Genomic DNA, 23995 nt, shown 5'->3' on the forward strand with positions numbered 1-23995 from the left:
AAGGTCTGATGCAGATCATAAATCTTAACACTGAAACAGGAAAGAAAATACCATACAAGCTGTGGCAGAGTCCTTGTAGATACCATTTATAATCTGAAATTAAGCATTTTAGCCTTATCTTTCCTATATTCCATAAACATGAAAGTGTCTTTAAGTCTCTGTGTGTTAGCATAATAATGTATTAACTAGAAAAGATAGATCCCATATTTAATTGTCCCAGTTTTTCTCTGGAAGGACACCAGTAACTGGAGTAGCATCCATGGTAGAAGAGAATGGAAGATGAAGACAGAACACCCTCCCAAAAGGCTGGGCCTGCTGAATTCTACTGTGAATATGAGCTGCAAGACAAAGCTAGGACACACCCAGACAGAACAGGCAGACAGTGCACCTGAGGCCACTTGGTTCCAGTCCTGAGGTAAAAGCAAACCCTTCCAGAGTGGCTCACAGTGAGCTGGGGGGCCCAATGGTGATGCTGCTGTTTGTCACACGCACCCCATACCAGCCTGCCCAGTACTGGGTGTCCTGGCCGCCGTGCTGGAACCAGATGTGACGAACTCCTGCTGGGTAATTCTGGAAGGTGTGAGAAATCTGCACAGAAAAGAGAATTCCTCTTAATTTGCCTGAATAAATCAGTGTTCACCTAGAAGCTCAGAAAACTACAGTGTATGAGTCTTAGAGTGAGCCCTTCCTGAGCCAAGATAGCTTTCACTGAAAGTGCACCATACCCTGTTTTTTTGGGGAGGAGAGGGTGACAGGAGAAGGAAAGAAGCTTTTCTCACTCAGGCTTCTCCCCAGAATCCTATCTGTGTTAAGCTAACTAAGCTATCCCATCTATAAAAGATAAACCTTAATTTCAGAGCTGACATCGTGCCAGCATCAAACTGTAACACTAACATTAAGCTTGATTTTTAAGTGCATGTTTAAGTGACATCTAATGCAGAATGTACAGCAAATCAAACCAGTTAAACACCTGTAGCAGTTTAAGAAAAGTCTGCAATACTTTGCTATTTTTAAATAGCAGTTTTTTGATCAAAAAAGGCCCTGAAATCTGCTCTTGTTATTTAATTATTTAGAGAGAATCTTACATACAACCAAGAAACAATTAAAAGACTGCATTAAAACAACACAGAAGCCCACAGGATACTCTATAGAAAATGCTGGGCACCTAAAAATATTAGCTGTCTCATTCAGGACACCACTGCTTCTTCAGCATCATCAACAGCAAGAGCAGAGGAGGCTGAAGAGCAGAGAAAGTCCACTGGCACTTTTGGCCAAGTAAGACTTGCAACACACCAGTGTCACAACACTGCAGTGAAGCTCCTGCCTCCCTGGCTGCTGCTCACCTCTCTCCACTGGGCATCGCTCCACTGCTCAATGACCACTGGCTCAGGATGGAATTCCTGCAGGCAGATCCAGTCGTTGGAGAGCAGCCTCACCGTGAGCTCATAGCGGCACCCGCAGTCAAACCTGGCAGCGTACCTGGAGGGGCAGGAGGAATCAAGGAGCAGGGCTGTATACACAGCATTCAGTGGCCTTTATTTTTCAAAAGCAGTCTCCAAGGGGATCCCTGTCTGCAGAGGAAAAGGAGTAAAGGAGTGTCATCCCCATAGCTATAGAGAAGTTGTGGAAGTTACAGCTATCCCACCCTTCACAGGATTGCCACTGTATAGTCCATTAAGTAAATTTAGATTTAGCTTCTTCACTCAATAACTCCCAAAGAATAAAGAACTGATTTTATGGCATGAAAAGCTCCAGAAGCCTAGCTTACCTCTAGACCAATGCTAGAAATTCTACTTTTCAGTGCTTCCACTCACCAGTCCTTGACTGTAATTTCAGGCCGTATCTCATCCATCAGCTGATTCCAGTAGCCTTCTTTATCCAGGGTAATGATTTGAGACTTGAAGCATGGCCTGAAACAGACATAGAAATACTCCCAGTTCTACAGAACACTTCTCTCTTGCTGTCCTTTCCCTGACAGCTTTAATACCCACCCAGATCCCGAAGGCCCACACAGCTGACCTGGCTAAACCCTGCCTTTTCCATAGCCAGAACCTGACAAGAAAATGAACTGAATTAGCTTCACCCCAAGATAAAAAGAATAGTTACCTACAAGCTGGATTAAGAGGAGTCTCTGTATTGATGTACTGGTAACAGGAAACCAATGCCTAGTGCTTGTAAAAGCTGTTGATCCTCCTCTGGTGACAGCTTTTATTACAAGTTGTTTGTGTGACACACCCACCGCTCCTGAAGCTTACAGAGCTTTGACCTTGCCATGTAAGTACAGTTGATTTTCTCAATCAACCTTTCTCCACCACCTTTGGGACAGGAGAAGCAGGGATCCCATGTGGAGTATCCTAACTATAAAAATTACAGGAAGTTCCTGGTAGGCAGAGAAATTTAGCACCTGCTGTGATCAATTCTCTCAGCAGGACCCATCTCTTTAGATTAACTGGTATAAAGGGTTAATGAAGCTCCTTCCTTTTCCCACAGGTGATCTAAGGTTCAGGACCTGCCACCAGCCTTCTAACCATGGTGCCTTTTCAGGCAGGTGGGAGGGAGCAGGTTTCCCAGTTCCACTGGAATCCAGTTCTTACCCATATGAAGTGACAAAGTATTTTTGTACTCTGGGGTCTGACATATGACTTCCATGAGCTCCAGGCAGATCCTCAATTTTCCACTTATCTCCTTCATTGGCATCAATTGTCCAGTGCTTGAAGTTCTCTAAAAACACAGATGTCCAAGGTGAGGGTTAGGACCTCACTCCAGCTACCAGCGGGATCTCAGCTTTGTTAGAATCAGCAACAGGAGAATTTTAGGAAGCTACCTGATGTTTTCAGATCCACTGTATTTTTCCTACAGCTGTGACTCCTGTCATTATGCTGTCATTACCTTTATGTGGCTGTCAGCATCTAGGACAGCGGGCAGCAGATTTCTGACCTCATCAGAAAATCAGCAGCAGCAATAAAGTAGGATTACTGTAGTTATATTAGTCAAGTCTTTGGTAACAAAAGTTCTCCAGCTGCCCAAATGTTTCATCCAATCCCTGATCGTTTCACTACCACATTGTACTTGCAGTGCAAATTAATTGTCACTGCCTGCTGTACTGGGGCCTTATGACTCCAGATTTTTCTGGCTAAAACCACAAAGTATTGGTAAATACATATCTATGTATCTATCTACAGCAGTTTTACTGCAGGAGCTGAGCTATAAATCTGACCTAGCAGAGCTAAACCCAACAGCTGGACAGTCCCACAGCACAAGCAGAAGTTGAGGCATGACTCATTTAGACTGCTCAGAAACTCTTAGTCCTTTATTATAAATAACGAAACCAACCTTCAGCACGAGGGTTTTTGAGTAAGTTTTTCTTCATGTGGCAGAGCATATAGAAGATCTTCCAGTCCGAGATGCTCCTGTCATAGCTCTGACGATAAAACCCATCGCGCTGGCACTTGCGCTTCCACAGCGTGTTCAGGTCCACCACGTAGCGCCACTGCGAGCACACCAGGCGGCAGGTACGGAGCAGCTCCCGGGCGGGCAGCAGCGACAGCAGCTCCACCAGCACGTCCTCGGGCAGGTCCCCGATGCTGGTCATGGCAGGCCGCGGCCCGCGGGAGGGCGAGGGCGGATCCGCGGCACGACGGGCCGAGCTGCCGGAGGGGAAGGCAATTTCCTCTCGTGACTAACAGCGCCGCGGAGAGCCCGCCCGGCCCCCGGCCCGCTCCCGCCGCAACCCCCGGGCCCGGTCCCCGGTGCTCTGTCCCACCTGGCTCCGCCCATCGGCGCCTCCGGACGCGGATGTGAGGGGCCAGGGGGCGGGGCCGCCGGGGTGGGGCCGCGTTTGGGCGGGGCTGCTTTAGGGGCGGGGCCGCATTTGGGCGGGGCTGCTTTAGAGCCGAGCTGCTTTGGGGCGGGGCCGCCGGCCTGGGGCGGGGCGGGGCCGCGGGGCGGGTCCCGGTTCTCTGACCGGTCCCGGTTCTCTCTGACCAGACCCGTGCGGAACAAGGCGGGGCCGCGAGGTGGGTCCCGCTTCTCTCTGACCGGTCCCGCTTCTCTCAGATAGGCGCCCCACTCCCGTGAGCCGTGCTCGGTGCAGCCCAGCTCGGAGCGGCCCCTGCGGATCAGGTAGTAGCGCTCGGTGTCCCTCCTGAGCCTCCGCGGGATTCCCGGGGTGTCTCCTGGGGAAGGAGGAGTGTGACCCGAACTCATCAGGGGATGCGCGCTGCATCCTCACCCACGGAGAGTGGCCGTGATGCAAAGCCGTCCCGGTTTGGGTGCTTGGCTGGGGTGGGAAAGAAAAAAGAGAAGGGGAAAAGGAAAGAAAAAAGAAAAGGGAAAAAATGAAGGGAAAAAGAAAAGAGAAAAAAGGAAAGGAAAAAGAAAAAGGATAGGAAAGGAAAAAGGATAGGAGAGGAGCCCCCGTCCTTCTCCGAGTGCCGGAGGAAGCCTCGCTAACAGTGCTCTATCAGCACGCAGGGAGCTGGAGGGGCTTCTGAAATTCCTGTACGAGATGAAACCAGCATGATCCCTCCCGCCTGCTTCTAAAAAATTACGTTTCGGCCGTCGGGACTGTGGTGGAGGGTTGGAAGTGTGGGGAGAATAAGAAATCACTAATTCTGTCTGGGAGTTTTAAATCACAGTTTGCTGGATGCAGTGCAGATAGAGGACGCATCTGAACTCTGGATGTAGGATGCTGCTACAGCAGTGACTCCCAGTTTCTTCCCTTCCTTACCAGGTTTCGCACTGCTGTATTTTGTTTAGCTGTATGCCAGAGTATTTCACCTCTGTTCTTAGTGCTCTTCCAGGTTTAATGAGTCATTCCTGAGGAGTTTGGCTGCATCCATGCAGTTTGCTGCAATCTCAGCAGCTTCCCAGCACCGGGACTCAGCTGACATCAAAGCAGTGTCACAGTGCATCCCTCACGGGCTCTGAATCTGCACACTCATCTTGCCACAGTCCTGCAGCACCTGCACCTGGGGCCTCAGGGCAGCAGAGAGCTGCTTGGAGTTCAGAATTAGCACATGGAGTTAGAGCAAACACTTCTGACTTTATTCCTCCAATAATGAGGCCATAGACATTAGAATATTAGAAAATACCAGCTGAGTTATTTTCAGTTATGCTCAGACCTTTACTTTATACAGGCTCCTGGTTAAGTGCCAGCACTCTGAGGGAAAGGCTGTCAGATATGGAATGAACCACTGCAAAGGTGGCTGGCAAGAAGCTTAACATTGATATTTGAGTACTGCTTTGCAGCATTTGTAATCAGGGATGTTCTTAAAGGCAGAACAAGCACCCCTGTGCCTTCCTCTGCAGAGGAAATCATTACTAGGAAGCTGATTTTTATAGCAGCAGAGATTCTGGAAGCCTGATTCCAGCCTGGAAATGAACAAACTCAGTGGTCAAATACATACATTTGCAGATTTAATTCAGGGCTTTTAATTAGAATATAAAAATAGTAATCTGCTTCAGGCTATTAATGTAATGAGGAACAGGAGATCTTGAGGCTAGGAATCAAAAATCCTGCCTTCAGATAACTGTGGTGGTGTTCACAAGGGCCCCAGGATGAGGGAAGAGATGAGAATCTTCACTCCATATTTCAGAAGGCTGATTTATTATTTTATCACATATATGATATTAAAAGAAATGATATATTAAAACTATACTAAATAATAGAAGAAAGGATTTCATCAGAAGGCTAGCAAGGAATAGGAAAGAATGAATAAAAAGCTCGTGACTCTCAGAGAGTCTGAGCTAGCTGACTGTGATTGGCCATTAATTAGAAACAACCAGCATGGACCAATCAAAGATGCACCTGTTGCATCCCACAGCAGCAGATAATTATTGTTTTTCTTTTCCTCTAAGGCTTCTCAGCTTCTCAGGAGAAAAATCCTAACGAAAGGATTTTTCATAAAATATGTCTATGACAGATAACATATTAATTTTCCCTTTTTTTCCCCTGCATCCGTGTCTGGCATTGCTGAGGGTGGGAAACCCTGACCATTGCTTTCCACCCTGTCTCAGACAGCTGTGCCCAGCTGCCCCAGGGATGGAGTCCCTCCCTGAAGCAGTGCTGGTCCGGATCCTGGCCTCCCTCCCTGCCGTGGAGCTGGTGCTGGTGTGCCGCCTGGTCTGCTGCCAGTGGAGGAACCTGGTGGATGGAGCTGCCCTGTGGGTCCTCAAGTGCCAGCAGGAAGGCCTCACCAGAGCAGAGTCAGATGTGGAGAACTGGCAAAGCTTCTACTTCCTCAGTAAGAAAAGGAGGAATCTCATCAAGAACCCATGTGGTGAAGGTGAGAGGCATCACAAGCTCCAAGGTGTCAGAGAGGTGACCAGTCACTGAGAATTGTGTTTATCTAGTCTTTGAAAATAGATCTTGGTTGCTGTCAGGTTGCAGAATTTTCTGCCTGCCAAGAGTCAGGTCACTCAATCTGTGCAGCCAAATCATTTGATGAGCACAAAGGCCCTTGATAATCAGCCCTTGAGAGACATCACAACAAGCTTCAGGGTGACAGAGAGGTGACCAGTCACTGAGAATTGTGTGTGTCTAGTCTTTGAAAATATATCTTAATTGCTGTCAGATTGCAGAATTTTCTCCTTGCCAAGAGTCAAGTCACTCAATCTGTGCAGCCAAATCATTTGATGAGCACAAAACCTCTTGATAATCAGCCTTTGCAAAGGGCTTTTACATAACATTCACTTTATCTAACCTCTGCAAGGATCTAAATCATGTTTGAGACACAGACATGTCCTTTGTAGAAACCATCCAACACAGTAATGGCTGTGGCATTTGTTTCTGTATTGCCTCTTGCCAAGCCATGACAGGAGAGATGAAGCCTTTCCCAGCTCAGGGGTGAGTCTGCCCTCAGCTCACCAAGCCCTTCAGGCTTCTGTCCTTGGAGCAGCTCAGAAAAAACAATCATGTTTTTTCCTTCCTCACCTCAGCCCATGTTAGAGACTGGGCACACACCCCATGTGCCATCATTCTGAATCTGTGACCTTCACTTGCCAGAGCTGTAAGCTGCTTGGCAATAAGCAGCAGTAACCAAGCCTCACAACCCAAGCAGCAACAATTTCACACATCATAGACCAAAGCAGCATCAACACAACTTCCCCATTTTGTTACAAGCGACCTTCTGCAAGCTTTTCCAACATCCAGGTTTGCCTCCTGAAAACCCTGATGTTTAAGGTCTTACTGCTTCAGAAAATACCACTTAGTGCTTTAGAAAACTTAGAAACAAAGCAATCAGCACCTGTCCCCAGAGTTTGTGTGCTGTGACACTGTTCAGAATACCTAAATTCTTTCCCTGGAGTACTTTCTTAAACCCACACATACACAGCCACTTTTTGGGAATGTTAAAGTTTGGTGTGATTAGTTAGACCAAAGGTTTTTGCCTGACCTCTACTTAACAAATATCTCCATATAACAAACATCTCCATCTCAGCACATATGAAATCAGTGCTGTGTCTAATATCAAACCTTCACAAGCCAGAGGAAGGTTCCAGTGGGAGATGGTCAAGTTCCCCACATCCACAGGACTCATCCAAGTCTCTTTTCTGCCATTTGCAGAAGGCTTGGAGCACTGGGGAGAGGTAGAGAATGGAGGTGATGGCTGGAAAATTGAAGAGCTCCCAGGGGACTTTGGAAAAGAATTTCCTACTGAAGAAGTCCATAAATACTTTGTCACATCTTATGAGTAAGGCTGCTTTCTTCTCTCCCTCAGGAAAGGGGGCATTTTTGGTTCTCCCAGGAGGGAATGTGATCCCAATGAACGTTTTATGTTTCAGGTGGTGTCGAAAGGCTCAGGTCATTGACCTGAGGGCTGAGGGCTACTGGGAAGAGCTGATGGATACAAGCCAGCCTAAAATCATGGTAAGAGACTGGTAAGTATTGAGGAAGGCTCTGGGGACAGGCAGAGGGTTAAGAAAGATAAGGAAGAGAGGGAGGGCATAGGCTGTCTATCCATCTATCCATCTCAATCTATAAATAAAAAAATATAAAAAAGAGATGAAAAATATTACAAATATTTAAAAATATAAAAAATATATATTATATATAAAGGTATAAAATATATATAAAACTATACATAAAATATATATATAACTATACATAAAATATAGATAAAACTATACATAAAAATATATAAAAACTATGTATAAAATAGATATGAAAACAGAAATACACATAAATATATAATGACATTATATATATGTAAAAATATATAAATATATATACATGATATATAAAAATTATATAAATCTATAAATATAAAATTATAAAAAATATAAAATATTTAAAATAGAAAAAATACATTTTATATATAAATATATAAAATAGGTATAAAACTATAAAATATAAATACACATAAATATATAACTATATGTAAAATTGTATAAATATATATAAATTATATATATAATTATATAAATAAATATATGATATATAAAAATCTATAAATAGAACAATTATTAAAATAGATTAAAATAGATTAAAATACTTAAATAAAATATACATTTTATATATAAATATATAAAAATATAAAAAATAGTAAAAATATTTTTATATATAAAAATATAAAAATATATTAGAATACATAAAACTATATGTAAAATAGATATAAAATATTAAAATATAAATATGCATAACTACATAACTATAGTATATATGTAAAAATATATAAATATATATAATATATATATATATGAATTATATTTAAAATTATATAAATAAATATATATATTGGGCCTTAAAACTTCAGCTCCCAGGACTCTGGATGTGGGACAGGGCTCACAGGCAGCTCCCACAGGCTTTAAACTGTTGGAGCACATGAACTCCAAAGCTCAGGTTCCTGTGGTCAGTGAGGGTGGGTGGTGGGCTGGGCTCAGAACCATTGCAGATTTCCATCTCAAAGCAAGGCTGCAGTAACCTGGTGAGCGTGGTGGAGCCTTTGCAGAGCTCTTACAGGTAATGCCAACACCTTGGGCTCTCCTTGTAGGTATGCAGGACGTAGTGATGCTGGCTGCCTCTATGAGCTGTGTGTGAAGCTGCTCTCTGAGGATGAGGACGTGCTGGCTGAGTACAAAAGTGACACTGTCACCATCCCAGAGGGAAATGATGGCAGCTGGACTGAGGTGAGTTACAGGTATGGGCTCAGCAGGTGACACCCCAACCTACATGAATCAGGAAAATTTTAAAGCAGAATTTTCCAAGGGGAGGAGAAGGCTCTGTCATGTGTTCTCTGGAGCCAGGATCCTGTGACTGAAAAAGGAAAAGGGAGGCTGCTTTACAGGAAACTTGCTGAGTCAGCACTAGCAGGTGTAAGGTGCAGGAGATGTCACAGAATCACAAGGTTGGAAGAGACCTTCAAGATCATTGAGTCCAACCCGTTCCCTGACACCTCAACTAAACCCTGGCACCCAGTGCCACATCCAGGCTTTGTTAAACACACCCAGGGATGGGGACTCCTCCACCTCCCTGGGCAGAACATTCCAGAACTTTATTGCTATTTCCATGAAAAACTTTTTCCTAATATCCAACCTAAATTTCCATTGAAGCAGCTTGAGGCTGTGTGCTCTGGTTCTAGCTCTGTCTGGAGAAAGAGCCCAGCCCCAGCTGAGCTCAGGTACCTTTCAGGAGTTGCAGAGAGTGATAAGGTCACCCCTGAGTCTCCTTTTCTCCAGGGTAAACACCCCCAGCTCCCTCAGTGGTTCCTCACAGGGTTTGTGTTCCCAGCCCCTCTCCAGCCTTGTTTGGACATGCTTAAGCTCTCAATGTCCTTCCCAAACTGAGGGGCCACAACTGGACCCACAGTGTCCACCTGGGAGTGATTCAGTGCCCTTGGAACAATGGGATCAAAGTTTCTCCCACTGTGAATGCCCCAGCAATGGGATCAAAGCTTCTCCCACTGTGAATTTTCCCACTGTTACCCAGCCTGGCAGGTCTGCCTGTGCCCAGTGGGGCTGAGGGCTCTGTGCACTGAACAATGATCAGTTTGTGGTGTATTACAGCGACCTGAGGGTGAGAGAAGGACGAGAATTTTGTTTCTTGATCAGAAGGCTGGATTTATTGATATATGATATATAATACATTATAACTATACTAAAAAGAATAAGGAGAGAGGTTGTAGAGAGCTGCTAAGCTAAGAATAGAATCGAAAGAATGAATAACAAAGTTCTGTGTCTAAGGAATCTGTCTCTGAGCTGCTCCTGTGATTGGCTCTTAATGGTACACATGGAAGATGAGCCAATCACAGGGACACCTGCTACATTTCACAGCAGCCAATAACATTGTTTACATTCTTGCTTCCCAGAAGATACACAAATCCCAAAGAAAGGACTTCTATGAAGAAATGTCTGCGACAGTGGTGGTCTGACACTTACTAACATCCATTTTGTTGCTTGTCCCCCAGATCTCTCACACGTTCTGCAGCTACGGGCCCGGGGTGCGCTTTGTGCGCTTTGAGCACGGCGGGCAGGACACGCTGTTCTGGCAGGGCTGGTACGGCGCCCGCGTCACCGGCAGCAGCGTGACCCTGGAGCCATAGCCCTGCTCAGCAGGACCTGCATGCTGCAGCTCACCTCCCTCAGGGCATCCATCCCCCAGCCTCTGGATGGTTTCTGCGTGGTGCTGCTGCTGGCTGTAGAGCATTTGGCCTTCCTGCGTAGGAATGTGTGTGCAAGGTGCCAGGAGCCACCAGCTCAAGAGGACCGTGCAAAAATGTGAATGAATTTGGGAATGCACCTCGCATTGGTGTTCTCTGTCAGACAGGAGATCACCTTAAAACCCTGCAGATCTCTGTTAGTCTCTAATGCCTAGCACCCAGCCTGAGTCATCTCTCCTACCTGCTCCCCTGACTTGGGCACTCCTTAACTTGAAGGGATTCCTTAAGTATATTTCCTGGAAGTTAGAGTGGGAAGAAAAGAATAAAGAAAACCACAGACCCTGTGTCTCAAAACATATCAGGGAAACCCAGAGCCTAATTCTCAGCTGTTTCCATGACCTGCAGTGAGAACCTTGGCTTCTTGCATTTATGATAACATTGTTTACCACAGAGGGGCTCTAGCTTGGCTGTCTACACTAATAGTTTAATTTTTAGTGATAATGCAAAGCAAGAGAGGTTGAATCCTTTTCTCCTTTACACTGTTTCATTTATCAAGGGAAGTGTTGGAAAGAGAAACATGTCTGATGTCCAGCCCTGGGGCTTCATTTGGCTCCCTCAGAGAGATGGCATCTGAGAGTAATTGCTGGTGGACAGAGAAAGAGATTACAACAATTTAGAGTACTGAGTTAGAAAAAATTTGAAATAGGGTCCAGAAACAAATGAAAATAAACTCATTTAGCCCTTCCTGGTCATCTAGTGTGACTCTGCTGGCAGGACACAGACAGCTCTTGGCCTCACTCCACTTCTGCTGGCCATGTCTGCAAGAAAACACATCTGCCTCTGCCCTGTGCTTGCTGACAAGACAGCACTCCAGCCTCCCACTTGGACTTCTTGACAACCCTCAGGGCTCTGTGCCCCATCCTGAACAGACCCCTAAGCTTTCCTGAGCCAAGACTGTCCCTGCTAGGGTCACTGTAAGACACAAAATAAAACAGACACTGGAATCTCCAGGGTAAAAAGAAGGGTGTTTAATTTCTGACTCCAACATTTCTAGATTTTCAAAAGTGTGACAGTGGATTGGAGGGTGACAGTGCCACCTCTCCAATGACACTGGGCAAACCAACAGTCCATCAAATTCCCCTTCTCCAGAACAGAATGCAAAACAATAATTATTTACAGAAAAGTGCATGAGAAGGTTCATTACAAAAATGTAAACATCAGAAGGCTTAGAAGAACAGGGCGACACTGCTAGTTACTCCACTCAGAAGAGCATCCCCTAACAGAGCTGGTGTTGCCTAAAAAAAGTATATTTTTGTGTCCATGTGTCTGCCTTCCCTCCCTGGGCTGCCATTTAAGTGCCCTTTACACAAGTAGTGGCTGCTGCTGCCTGCAGGCAGAGGAAGGAGCTCCCACCTGGACACTGCATGCAGCATCCTCAGGCTTTCTGCACAGCTGCTCCTGGGTGCCACACACACCACAGTCCAGGCAAACACAATAAAGTGACACAAATGTGTGTGGATTTCCTCTTTTGTACTGGGTATTTGTCCCCTGTGCTCAAGCATCTGTTTTTTGTCTATGTGGAGAAGGTCAGCCAGTTCTCTCCACAATCAGGAGTCACTGTGCTGTGTGTAATTCCATGGTGTCCCTGAAAGAGGAACATGCTCTGTTCCTGAGCACCCTGCACCCATGGGAAGCATTTAATGTGCAGTGTAACAGCAAGCACAAGTGCATTTCAAACACAGTGGGAATTCATTCAAGGCACAGAGAAGGTACAGGAAGGCATCTGCAGAGCCCAGCCCTGCTGCACACTTCCAGGTCATTTGTCACTGGCTCTGCTGTGAGTTCAACATCAGTTCTGACCCAGGAGGTGCCAGAATCAGTTCACAATGTAGTTGTTTCCCTTCCCTTAACCCTGCACACACTGCCATGCAGTGCTGCTTTACCCACCTTTAGCCTTTAGTGCAGCTTTACAGAATACAGAAAGGATATTTACAGAATGCTAAAAAGGTAATTATGAAAACTCGTGACTCTTTACAGAGTCCTGACACAGCTTGGCCATGATTGGCCAATGAGACAAAACAATTCACATGAAACCAATGCAACAATCACCTGTGGGTAAACAATCTCCAAACACATTCCACATGAGCACAACACAGGAGAAGGAAATGAGATAAGAATTGTTTTCCTTTTCTCTGAGGCTTCTCAGCTTCCCAGGAGGAAAATCCTGGGTTGAAGGGATTTTTCAGAGAATGTGAATGCCACACTGGGGACACACTTTGGAATTGCAGAGAGAGCAGCTACAGTGAATTCAGCTGGGAAGTCTCACAGAACCTGGTGAGCACAAGGATTGCTCAGGGAGCTGAGCTCCTCACACAGCAGTGTGTGAAGCAAAGGTTCACAGACAACTTATTGTTTTGCATTCTTTTCTGGAGGAGGAGAAATTTGATGGACTGTCGGTTTGTCCAGTGTCATTGGACAGGTGGCACTGTCACCCTCCAATCCACTGTCACTTTTGGAAATCTATAAATGTTGGAGTCAGAAATTAAAAAGTCCTTTTTTACCTTGAAAAGAGCAGCATTGTGTTATTTTGTGTCCTGTAGTGACAACGGAGGGCCCCTTGAACTCTGAAACAGACACAGAGAGGCTGCAGGAGACAGGGCAGGATGACCCAGGAGTTTTTTCTGGTAAAAAAAAGAATATAGGGGCAAATATAAAGCGAAATCAGTAGAATAAATATGTATGAACCTATTGTGAAATTGCATGCATATGGATTAGAGAGGGAGATTAAAAAGGATCTGGAGTTACCAGAGGTACACATGTCATTTAAGGGGAACGATCCCCACGTGCACCAGCGCTGTAATAAACACACCGGCTTTACAAATTTCACAAAAGTTGTGAAATCTTCTGCAAATCACTCCTCAAGCTGGGTCCCTGGGTGGTGACAGCAGAGGGCACTCGGGCTGCAGGCAGGAGCCACTGCTGGCTCTCTCCATGCCATGCCACACACAAGAGATGTAATTAATCACACCGCTCTGGATGCTGGGTTTGGGTTTTGGCTCCTAAAGTTTAGTATAGTTTAGTATAGTATTCTTTAATATAATATAGTACCATAAAATAATAAATTAGCTTCTAAGAGCATGAAGTCAGATTCATCATTCCTTCCTTCACTGGGGCACCCCACAAATACAGCAGAGTCTCCCCCAGAGCAGCAGGGCTCTCTGTGTCCCACCATGCCCAGCAGGGCTCTCTGTATCTCACCATGCCCAGGTTCTCCCATCCCCTCTGCATGCAGAGCTCTGCAGCCCTCCCCAGGCAGGCAGGAGTCCCAGATCCATCACCCATGCCCTTGGCTGACCTCCCCTGCAGGCACTCAAATCAACTCATCTGCAGCTGGGTCTGTGCAGAGCCATTAAGCACAGTGCAATCAGTGCTCCCAGAGAGGCTGCAATAAAGCCACAAGAGCTCCCTTTGGGCTGATGGATGCTGGGGAAACATCTCACTGCAGCAGGAGCAGGGGCTTGTTGCAATAGGACATGAAATAAAAACTACAGAATTCCAAAAGAGACCCTGGACTGCAGGATGAAATTGCCTGTTGTGTTGTTGGGGTCCCCAGGATGAGGTGAGAGATGAGAATTTGACTCCATGTTCTCAGAAGGCTATTATATTATATTATATTATATTACATTACATTACATTACGTTACGATATATTAAAACTATACTAAACTATAGAGAAAGGATTCAGACAGAAGGCTAGAAAAGAATAAATAGTAAAAACTCGTGACAGACTCAGAGTCTGACACAGCTGGCTGGGATTGGTCATTAAGTAAAAACAATTCACATGCTGGGATAAACAATTTTCCAAATCACATTCTGAAGTAGCAGAACAGGGAGAAGCTGAAGCTTCCCAGCTTCCCAGGAGAAAAAACTCTGATGAAGGGATTTTTCATAAAATATCATGGTGACAATTGCCACCTCTCCAGTGACACTGGTCAAACCAACAGTCCATCAAATTTCCTCTCCTTCAGAAAAGGATGCAAAACCAATCAGTATTTACATAAAAAGCATGTGAGAACTCCATCACAAAAATGTAAACATCAGAAGGCTTAGAAGAACTTAGAAGAACAGGGTGACATTGGCTGGGCACTGACTGGGAGAGGAATAAGCTTTGGCAGTGACATTCCACCCACAGAGCACACTGCAGATGTACCATGCTCAGAAGCACTGAAATGCAGTGGGATATCTACATCTACATCTACATCTACATCTACATCTACATCTACATCTACATCTACATCTACATCTACATCTACATCTATCTGTAAATCTGTATCTCTATATATCTATATAATCTATATCTATCTGTAAATCAATATTTATACCTATACAATCCATATCTATAAATCTATATAATTTTATCTACATCTACATCTATCTGTAAATCTATATCTCTATATATCTATATAATCTATATCTATCTGTAAATCTATATCTATACCTATACAATCCATATCTATAAATCTATATAATTTTATCTATATCTATCTATAAATCTATCTCTATATCTTTATCTATATCTATATATCTATATCTATCTAATCTATAACATCTATATCTATCTATAAATCTATATCTATACCTATACAATCCATATCTATAAATCAATATAATTTTATCTATATCTATCTATAAATCTCTCTATATCTATATCTATATATCTGTATCTATATCTAATCTATATCTATCTAATTTATAACATCTATATCTATCTATAAATCTATATCTATATATCTATATCCATCTAATCTATAACATCTATATCTATATCTATACCTATACAATCTATATCTATCTATGTATATAATCTTATCTATATGTATATAATCTATATATATATCTCTATATCTATATCTATATAATATATCTATATTTATATAATCTATATATCTATATAATATATCGACATCTACATCTATATCTATCTATCTATCTATCTATCTATCTATCTATCTGTCTGTCTATCTATCTCCAGGTTTCCCTGAGCATGAAGATTCTTTTTTGAAGAGCTGAGAGCAGAGAAAGGATGGCATCAGAGCTCTGCTCCTTGCAATCCTTGCAGAAGGTCCTGAAGTCAAGCAGTGATATTTCTACCTCACCACACATAATGCAGCTCCTCTCGTTAATATTGACACACCGAGCACTGCAAAATGAAGCAGATAAAATCCTGAGCCAGATATGAGTAATGACTTTGCATTTTGTTTGAAAATTAAACCTAATCTTGTGTTGTCTGTGCTATACAAGGAGGAATAATGAAACAGATTAAGATGAGATCTTGCTCACTCTTGCTGAACAAAAGCCAATTAATTGTCAGCAGGATTATCCTGGAGTCTTTCTTCTCTCACACAAATACAATCAGACAGAGTGTGTGTGCTGGTGCAGGAGATCGGTTTATTGGTAACTCTGTCTGGACAAATGAAAACACCACAAAGACTCAGTTACCCACACAGGCACTTGTTGGGGTCTCTAGCTGGTCAGAGTGACCCCAAGAAACGTTGGAAAGTCTCTTTTCCCAGCTCGGTGCTTGAAGAAGGAGTCAGGGCTCTTCATTTCTCAGTCTCAAGGTTGTTTATTGCGTTTATCTATAAAATTCTTTCTCCTGCCCTGCTGAGGTTCGTCCAGCAGTTCAGTTCCAGGCACTCTGCCTGCCCCCAGGACAGTGTTATGTCTTTATACTAAAAACTACACGTGCAATATTTCCAATTACTTCCCAATACCCATCACCTATGTTAGACAGTGAGCTTCTACTCTAAACCAATCTGTAAGTGCCACCATCACAGCAGAAGATGGAGGCCAAGAAGAAGAAGAAGGAGAAAGGCTGGACATGCCCAGATTCCTCCATCTTGCCCCCTGAACCCCCATTCTAAAAACCCCAAAATCTACTTTTCCACCCTGTGATAACTTCACTAATATTCTCCTTAAACTGTTGTGGCTTGCAGATCTTCATCTAAGGTTGGTAACTTGCTCCATGGGTCATAATCAAACCCAGGGGTGTTCTGGGCTCTGTGCCAGGGTCCCTGAGCCCCCTGGCAGGGTCCTGGACAGACAGAGGGAAGCTCTGGGTTCCCACAGACATTCCCTCCTTGCTTTTCCCCAGCCTCTCCTGCTGACTTGCACACAGGAGATGCTTTGGGACCAACACTCAAACTTCCAACTCTACAACCCAAGCCTGCCTGCTCCGAGTCCCCTTCTCCTGTCTAACTCAGATCCCTTCCCACCTGTGCACCTCTCCTGACACAGATCTGTCCAGTCTTTTTCAAAATTCTCTGGCTAGAAAGGCTTTACCCCTGCAGATCCTTTGTCACACTCCTCCGCCATGCTGAGATGATTCCTCTCTCACCCAAAATCCCTGCTGCAGTCTTTCTGCTATTTGCCTGCTCCATAGCAGAACCATCCTCCACCTGTCTGCCATGATGACAAGCAGAGAAATAATTCCTGCCTCTCCTCATCTGCCATTTTTCCAATATAAACCAGAAATCTGTGAAAGGGCAAGGACTGTGGGAAAAGTTTCTAATATCACTGCTCTCCCAGAAAAATGAGGGAAGACTCAGCACAAGGACTGGAAAAGCTTCAGCACTGCAAGGAGCATCACTTGGGAGTCATTAATGTACATTTACCACGGCATGGGAGCCCTGAGACATCAATGGCGTGTGGGACTCAAGGGAAGGTGCAGCAGATGTTGTGGCACTTCACAGAAATAGTTGGCATGGAAAAGCAAATCCTGGTTTTAGCTGAGAACCTTCAAGGTAGGAAGAGAAACCAACACCAGCACACTTGGAAAAAGGAGAACACCTGTGCTGAAGCCCCACTGCCATGGCAGAGTGAAGCTAAAACATTGAAAATCCCCCTTTTACTGACAGCGCTGAGAGCTCCACACAACTCAGTAGAAAAGGAGCCTGCAACAGCTGGAAATGAAAGGCATGGAGAGAATTTGTGAACAATCTACTTGGAGAAAATACTTCCTACTTTCACACCAGGTTAAAATAAAAAAGTAAAATTAAACCCCACCAAAGCCTGCAGCACCAGCACTGACAGACAAAAATGGCTTAACAGAAAAAACATGGGCAGGGAAAGTGATTTGCTTTGCCTGCATTGCCAGGGGAATTAAATCTTGTTTTTTTCCCTGTCACCAGCAAGTGGAATAATCCAATATATTAAAGTTAATGTGCTTCTTGTATTTATTGCTGTGTATTTGACCTAACAGAATTTTATTCCTACATCAAGAATAAAACCATTCCGGAAGGCAAACTGCAAAGCTCTAGATCAATTACTCCCTTTTCCAACAGCTGAAAAGTGAGTTATTTCTTGTTAGAGAGAAAAAAAAAGGTAGGAAATAATAATAAAAACAAAAACTCTTTTTCCCTGTGCAGAAAGTTCTGCACTGCAGACCTGTTGAAGTACAGTAATATTGAGTTCGGTTTTGTTAGGAAAACTAATCCACAAACCCCAGAGGTTTATGCCCAAAAAAGGAGACAGAGGAGTAATTTCTGGCTTTATTCCAATAAAGGGAGAGGCCATGGGGCATTCCCCTGGGGAATTCCAATTTTTGGAGGATGCAGCCTCCTTTTTATCCCAACTTCCCAGCCACATTTCCCATATTCCAATACTCTCTTTCCCCATTTCTGAGGTACTTGAGAGGTTCAGACTTTCCAGAATGCCTGATACCAAAGATTCCCCTCTAATGTATAACCCTCCCTTTTAATTTTTAATTCTTATGGAATTTAGGGGTTTTTCTTCCCCATTGTGTCGCTATAGGACACGAAAGAACACAAGTGCACACTGCTGTTCTGAAGGTGAAGAAAAAGGGAAGTTTATTTTCTGACTCCAACATTTATAGTTTTCTAAGAGTGACAGAGGATTGGAGGGTGACAGTGCCACCTCTCCAATGACACTGGACAAACCAACAGTCTATCAACTTTCTCTTCTTCTATAAAAGAGTGCAAAACAATGAGTTATTTACAGAAAGTGTGTGAGAAAGTTCTCTACAAGAATGTCAACATCAGAAGGATTAGAAAATCTTAAAAAATCAGGGCGACACCATTTTCTCTTTCACTTCTCAATGTCATTATTTTAATTTATCAGCAAACATAAAGTTTATTTGTAAAAGCAAATATCTTTTTCCATTCATCATTCAGTGGAGTCCTTCCCATGGTTTCTTTTCTCTCCCAGTGCTGGTTTTATCTACCAGCAGCCCCACAGCTGGTTTGTAAAGACAAATCTGCTGTTCCTCACAAACAGGGACTATTCCAGGGGCAGAAGGCACTGCCACACACATATCAAATGTGGTTTATGCCCTTTCCAGCTTCGTTTGTGAAGGGTGGAGCTGCCAGGCTGAGGGCTCAGAGCATCCCCATCCCACCCTGGACAGAACCAGCTCTGAGAGCGCTGAATGATCCCCATCGGTGCAGCTGCTTTGTAACATAAAATAAAAATAAACCATTTTCTATATGTGAGAGCCTGCAAGGTAATTAATATCCTGGCCATTAAATTCCACTGCAGCGTAGTCAGTGTTAATAAGCTAGCTAAGAGCCCTGCTTGAAATTAATAAGTTGCAAATGACCTAAGGGCCACTGCTTCATGCTTGCCTTTTTCCCCCATGTCCCCCCCCAGAATTACAGAATTTAAGCAGAGAGACAATTTTCGTCTATGAGCTAGTATAATTATTCATAACTGGAGAGTTTTAAGGAATAAAAAGCCTTTCTGGTTAATTAGAAACTCCAGCATCTCAGGGAAATCAGGAAGGGAATAAAATCTGGGTTTGACTGAGGTGCACAAATATAAAGCACAAATCAAATGGAAGGGCAATGGAGTTTCTGCAGAAATTTTTAAATGCATGAAATTTTTAAATGCATGTTCCTGGGGGTCTGTGCAGGGAGCATGAAGGGCACCAGAGGTGCAGCTGCCCCTTGTCCAGAGGATTTCCTCAACTCCTGCTGCTCTCAGGTGAGGAGAATAGAGGGATATGATCCAAGGAGGAAAGGGAAGATGGAGAGATGTGCTCCAAGGAGGAAAGGGATCAGTCTGATCAGCTGCTGATCTGAAAGATCAAATCCCTTTTGCCCATCCAGCCTTGCAGCTCTGAGATTTATGGGCTAAAATCTCTTCTCCCCTTCAAAAATAGGGTCATGGTGGGAGAAATTTGGGGTATTTTTAGGTATAACTGGGTTTTTTTTCTTTCTCACATGATGGTCAGTCTGCTGTCACCTACCAGCAGCAGAATCTCTAATAAAAACAAATGAGGACAAGAAAGACCTAGAAGTACAGCAAATTTCTGCTAATTGTGTGGCTTGTTTAGCAGGCTGTGGTTTTGTTCCTGTCTTTTCTAAGAGAAGGTGGCATTGCTCAGAGATGCTGAGGAAAGGAAGCAAACAGCCTTGGAAACTCAGATTATTTGTACCCCTTGTATATGTGTGGATTGCCTCTGTGCCAAGTTATCAGCCCGGTTCCCATTTTCCTGTACTTTGGCAGTTCTTTCCACTCTCTCTGAAAACTGGGTGCTTCCACTGAGCTGCTGAGTTCTGAAGCATCACTAATGTGCACAAAATCCCTGGAGCTCCAGCTGCTCCTCCTTTCTTCCATCCATACCCTATCCCTTGGAGGCAATTAGGGAAGAGCTTGCAAATTCATCACTGTGGACCTTCTCAAACCCAGATTAGTTCCTCCAGTCTATCAGATGAATACATATTTATAAGTGTGCTTAAAAATGCACCATCCCTCCCTCAATGAGGTGTAATGAATCCATCATGTAAATCCAAGCTCAGGTGCAGAATGGAAAAATCCTCTGGGTATTCTTTAGGATTAATAGCAGGATGTTCTTTGAGTTGCTTGGCTTCTTTCAAAAGTGATAATAAAAGTGATTTAACTATATACAATGCACAGTAGTAAGTTAAAAGTGCTTAAGGAATAACTCACCTTCCTGCTTGCAACATTTGCTGCCTTGTTTGCCTGTGCTATCTTTCTGCTTGGTACAAAAATCTTATTTGAGGTGGGTTTATCCTTTGCTTTAAGCCATAAAAACCCCTTCTAACTAACACATCCTTTGCCTTCTTGATTATCCAGTGAGACTGGCTCAGCAATTCTTTTCTTCTATATCAAAACTTGCTTTCACTTCTATTCCTTCTTCAGATTCTACATTCAAAAATCTTTCTGCCAAGAGAGCACAGGCAAACAAGTCAGCAAATGCTGCAAGTAGAAAAAAGGTCTCAGAATTTTCCACTGCAAAGAAACTGAAAAACAACTTCTAGCTTTAACTGTAATGTACTGACTTTTAGTGATTGGAGAACAGTAACATGAATATGGTAATTACAGTAGTTATGATGGGCTATAGATAAGAGTTAAGGTATAGGTTGGTTCTCCTGTATTAATATACTCAGCAAAGAAAAGTATATAATGCAATGTGAGCAAAACCAAAGAGTGTCTGACATCTGTAGGCACAGGTTCTGTCACCCATGACCCTGGGCTGCTGTAACACCTTGTATACAATAAACTGCATTTTGGAGAGCCCCTGGAGTCCCACATCCCTCATTTGGGCTCTTACAACCTCCAGGTACTCTCTGCCTCTTGCTGGACTCAGCTGTGACAGAACCTTTGAGTGCTAACAAAGAAGGAAAAGTCTATATAGCCCATATAACCAGTGACCAGGTAATTTCCAGACCCAGGGAACTGATTTAAAGGCAGTTCATGGCGTAGTGTGAAGACAAGACAGCTTTTCTGAGCTAAATCAGGTAACCACAAGGCCTTTGCTCTCCTGGCAGTGCCAAGGAGCACAAACAGATCATAAGCATTGATTTTAACATAATTCATAAGGCACATAAAAGGGCCTTTCAGCCATGCTTGGAGGAGACACCTGTCTCTGCCCCCCTTGCCACCAGATAATTAAGTTCTAATCCCATGGCTGTTCCTGGAGAGTGCAAATCAGTCAATTGGCTGTAAATGGGAGAAAATAAAATGCAGCAGCACTTTGCAGTCACTGCTCAGTGCTCTGCAGTAATAGGAAAGCTATAATGTGACTTTTCTTGGCGTTTTCTGTTGAGGAAGGATTCCACCTGCTTTAGGATTCAACACAAGAACAGTAATTTGCATCTCTGCTAAAACAACCTGACCCCTTGCAAACCCTGAAACTGCCAAGTGGCCACTTCCACTGCTGCATGTGGCTACTCACCCTCCTACACTGTCATTAAAAAACTGATAAACAAAACCAGAATTCCCCAACAAATCTGCATGGAGAAAACTGGACTATAAGTTATATGTACAACCAAACCACTGAAGAAAAATGTATTGTCACTGCTAGAGCAGCCACCATTATCACAAGTTCATAGATGCACAGTTGTCCCTCCTCACCCATGAAAAGCCATGGTTATCTGCTTGGGACTGCAATGTGTATTTTTCAGATGACATAAACCTCTGTTAAAGGACGGAGAGACAGACATAATCCCAAATACCTTTATCTGACCCACAACCTGAGGCTTTCAGCAAAGGAAAGGAGCAGAGAGGACAGGTACAGGTTAAAATTATGATTTTCCTCTCCCCTCTTTCTTGTATTTTAAAAATTGTTAATTTCCTCCCCCCTGCCTCCTTAAAATTATTTCTCAAAGAAGTTAAAGGATCTGGCACTTTCTCTCCCCTTTTTTCCTTCTTCAGATGCATCCCCTGAATCTGGAAGAGCATACCTTTTATATTTCCAGCTCAAGAGGATCAAAACAAGGATCTGGGGACTGGTATGTCTGCATTGTTACTAGGACAGAAACTGAAATGCATTGATGCTAATATATATATATATATATATATATATATATACACACACATACATACATATATATACACATGTATATATACACATACATATATATACATACATATAACATTTATATATATTTTTATATATATATATATGTATTAATGTACTCAGCAAAGAAATATATATATATATATATCCCCTACATCTAGTCCCCCAGATACTCCTCAACTCCTTCAGCCCTGTCCTTAAATCTCCGTTACTTCATTTGGGATCAGGGAGAAACCATGGCCTACAAGGCAAGATATTCCTCTTCATTTTATTTTTCTTGTGAAAATGTAACTTCGCCTAAGCCAAAGCCTCAGAGGTGAGTAGGATTTTATTTTTACAAAACACAGATTTGTTAGAGGTGGGGATGTGGATAGACATCAAAGTTGTTCCAGTGAAAAGATCGTGTTCTGTCGCAGACATCTTTTATGAAAAATCCTTTCCTTAGGATTTTTCCTCCTGAGAAGTTGAGAGGGCTCAGGAACAAAATGTAAACAATGGTTATCTGCTGCTGTAGGATGCAACAGGTGCATCTGTGATTAGCCCATCTTAGATGCTTTAATTAATGGTCAATCACAGTCAGCTGGCTCAGACAGAGAGTCTGAGCCACAAACCTTTGTTATCATTCTCTTCTGTTCTATTCTTACCCAGCCTTCTGATGAAATCCTTTCTTCTATTCTTTTAGTATAGTTTTAATGTAATATATATCATAAAATAATAAATCAAGCCTTCTGAAACATGGAGTCAGATCCTCATCTCTTCCCTCATCCTCAGACCCCTGTGAACACCATCACAAGTAAGGATTTTATTTTTACAAAACACAAATTTTTTAGAGGTGGCGATGGGGATGGACAACAATCAAAGTTGTTCCAGTGAAAATATCATGTTCTGATTGTTATCGCTCCAAAGTTTCTCATCCCACCTTTACCAGTGTCCCTGACTAAACGTGGATCTCTGCAAGTTCCTTCTCCCCAGCTTTCCTGGAGCTTTCCCCCCTCAGACTCTGGGTCACACCATCCTTTGTCTGACCAGCTTGAATTTGCATTCAGGGAGGTGGGGACAGGTCAGGGGACCAGGGCCAGCCCCTTGTGACAGCCACCCCACCGTGCTGCCCTCACCCTCCTCCCCAGCTGGCTCCAGGAGGTGACAATTATCCCCATCTAATGGGGGTTCATTAATTCCTCCAGGCAGATGTTCCTCAGCAATGACAGCCCAAAGGTCAAAGCGCTTTTTGCACTGAAATCAAAGCAAGATTGTGTGGCTGAGTCTTGCCCAGTTTTAATAGCTGCTCACAGGGCATTTCAGGGGTCTCTCATTTGGTGACAGCTGGAATTATGGGCAGACCTGCTAAAAAGACCTTTTTATAGTGCAGATAGATGCACTAATCTGTTTTAATGGCTTTTCCAGCAAAGCCCTTGACACACATTTTCATTATGGTAATGCTTTAATGCAGAAAGCATCCATACAATTAGGATAAAGTCTCCAAGATCTCCTCCTTATTAAGGCTTCTTTTAATTTCAACACTTTTTCAACTCACACAGAAGGACCAGCTTAAAAAAGCT

The 23995-nt window shown here is 43.4% G+C and overlaps 2 protein-coding genes across 6 annotated transcripts; one reads left to right on the top strand and one right to left on the bottom strand.

Annotated features, from left to right (window-relative positions):
* Nucleotides 1-72: 72 nt before the first annotated feature.
* LOC102062855 (F-box only protein 6) lies at nt 73-3826 on the bottom strand. Its single transcript, XM_074558252.1, has 6 exons — nt 3764-3826; nt 3334-3647; nt 2595-2721; nt 1815-1910; nt 1344-1479; nt 73-588 (listed from the first exon to the last, which is right to left on the bottom strand). Exons 1-6 carry the CDS (start codon nt 3775-3777, stop codon nt 442-444), a joined length of 834 nt encoding a protein of 277 aa, XP_074414353.1. The 5' UTR covers nt 3778-3826; the 3' UTR covers nt 73-441.
* Nucleotides 3827-3876: 50 nt separating this feature from the next.
* On the top strand, nt 3877-13717 carry FBXO2 (F-box protein 2). 5 transcript variants are annotated; one of them, XM_074558255.1, is made up of 7 exons: nt 3877-4016; nt 4057-4122; nt 6019-6287; nt 7565-7691; nt 7783-7878; nt 8991-9126; nt 10404-13713. In XM_074558255.1, the coding sequence occupies exons 3-7, from the start codon at nt 6044-6046 to the stop codon at nt 10536-10538; spliced, it is 738 nt and encodes a 245-aa protein (XP_074414356.1). In that variant the 5' UTR covers nt 3877-4016; nt 4057-4122; nt 6019-6043; the 3' UTR covers nt 10539-13713. The 5 variants fall into 5 exon arrangements, with proteins under 5 accessions (XP_074414356.1, XP_074414357.1, XP_074414359.1 ...); XM_074558256.1 differs by having other exon boundaries at nt 3887-4016; nt 4061-4122; XM_074558258.1 differs by having other exon boundaries at nt 3901-4122; nt 8991-9137; nt 10404-13717.
* Nucleotides 13718-23995: the final 10278 nt, after the last annotated feature.

The sequence above is a fragment of the Zonotrichia albicollis genome, chromosome 25 (genome assembly GCF_047830755.1).
Source record: "Zonotrichia albicollis isolate bZonAlb1 chromosome 25, bZonAlb1.hap1, whole genome shotgun sequence".
Lineage (NCBI taxonomy): Eukaryota > Metazoa > Chordata > Aves > Passeriformes > Passerellidae > Zonotrichia > Zonotrichia albicollis.

Excerpts from the sequence above, each read along its gene's own strand:
- LOC102062855 (XM_074558252.1), bottom strand. Across the intron at positions 2,722-3,333 it reads CAAAAACCCTCGTGCTGAAG|AGAACTTCAAGCACTGGACA; the intron begins GTTGGTTTCGTT and ends CTGTGTTTTTAG. Across the intron at positions 1,480-1,814 it reads GAAATTACAGTCAAGGACTG|GTACGCTGCCAGGTTTGACT; the intron begins GTGAGTGGAAGC and ends CTGCCCCTCCAG.
- FBXO2 (XM_074558255.1), top strand. The coding sequence starts at position 6,044 with ATGGAGTCCCTCCCTGAAGCAGTGCTGGTCCGGATCCTGGCCTCCCTC. Across the intron at positions 7,879-8,990 it reads AAAATCATGGTAAGAGACTG|GTATGCAGGACGTAGTGATG; the intron begins GTAAGTATTGAG and ends CTCTCCTTGTAG. Across the intron at positions 9,127-10,403 it reads ATGATGGCAGCTGGACTGAG|ATCTCTCACACGTTCTGCAG; the intron begins GTGAGTTACAGG and ends CTTGTCCCCCAG.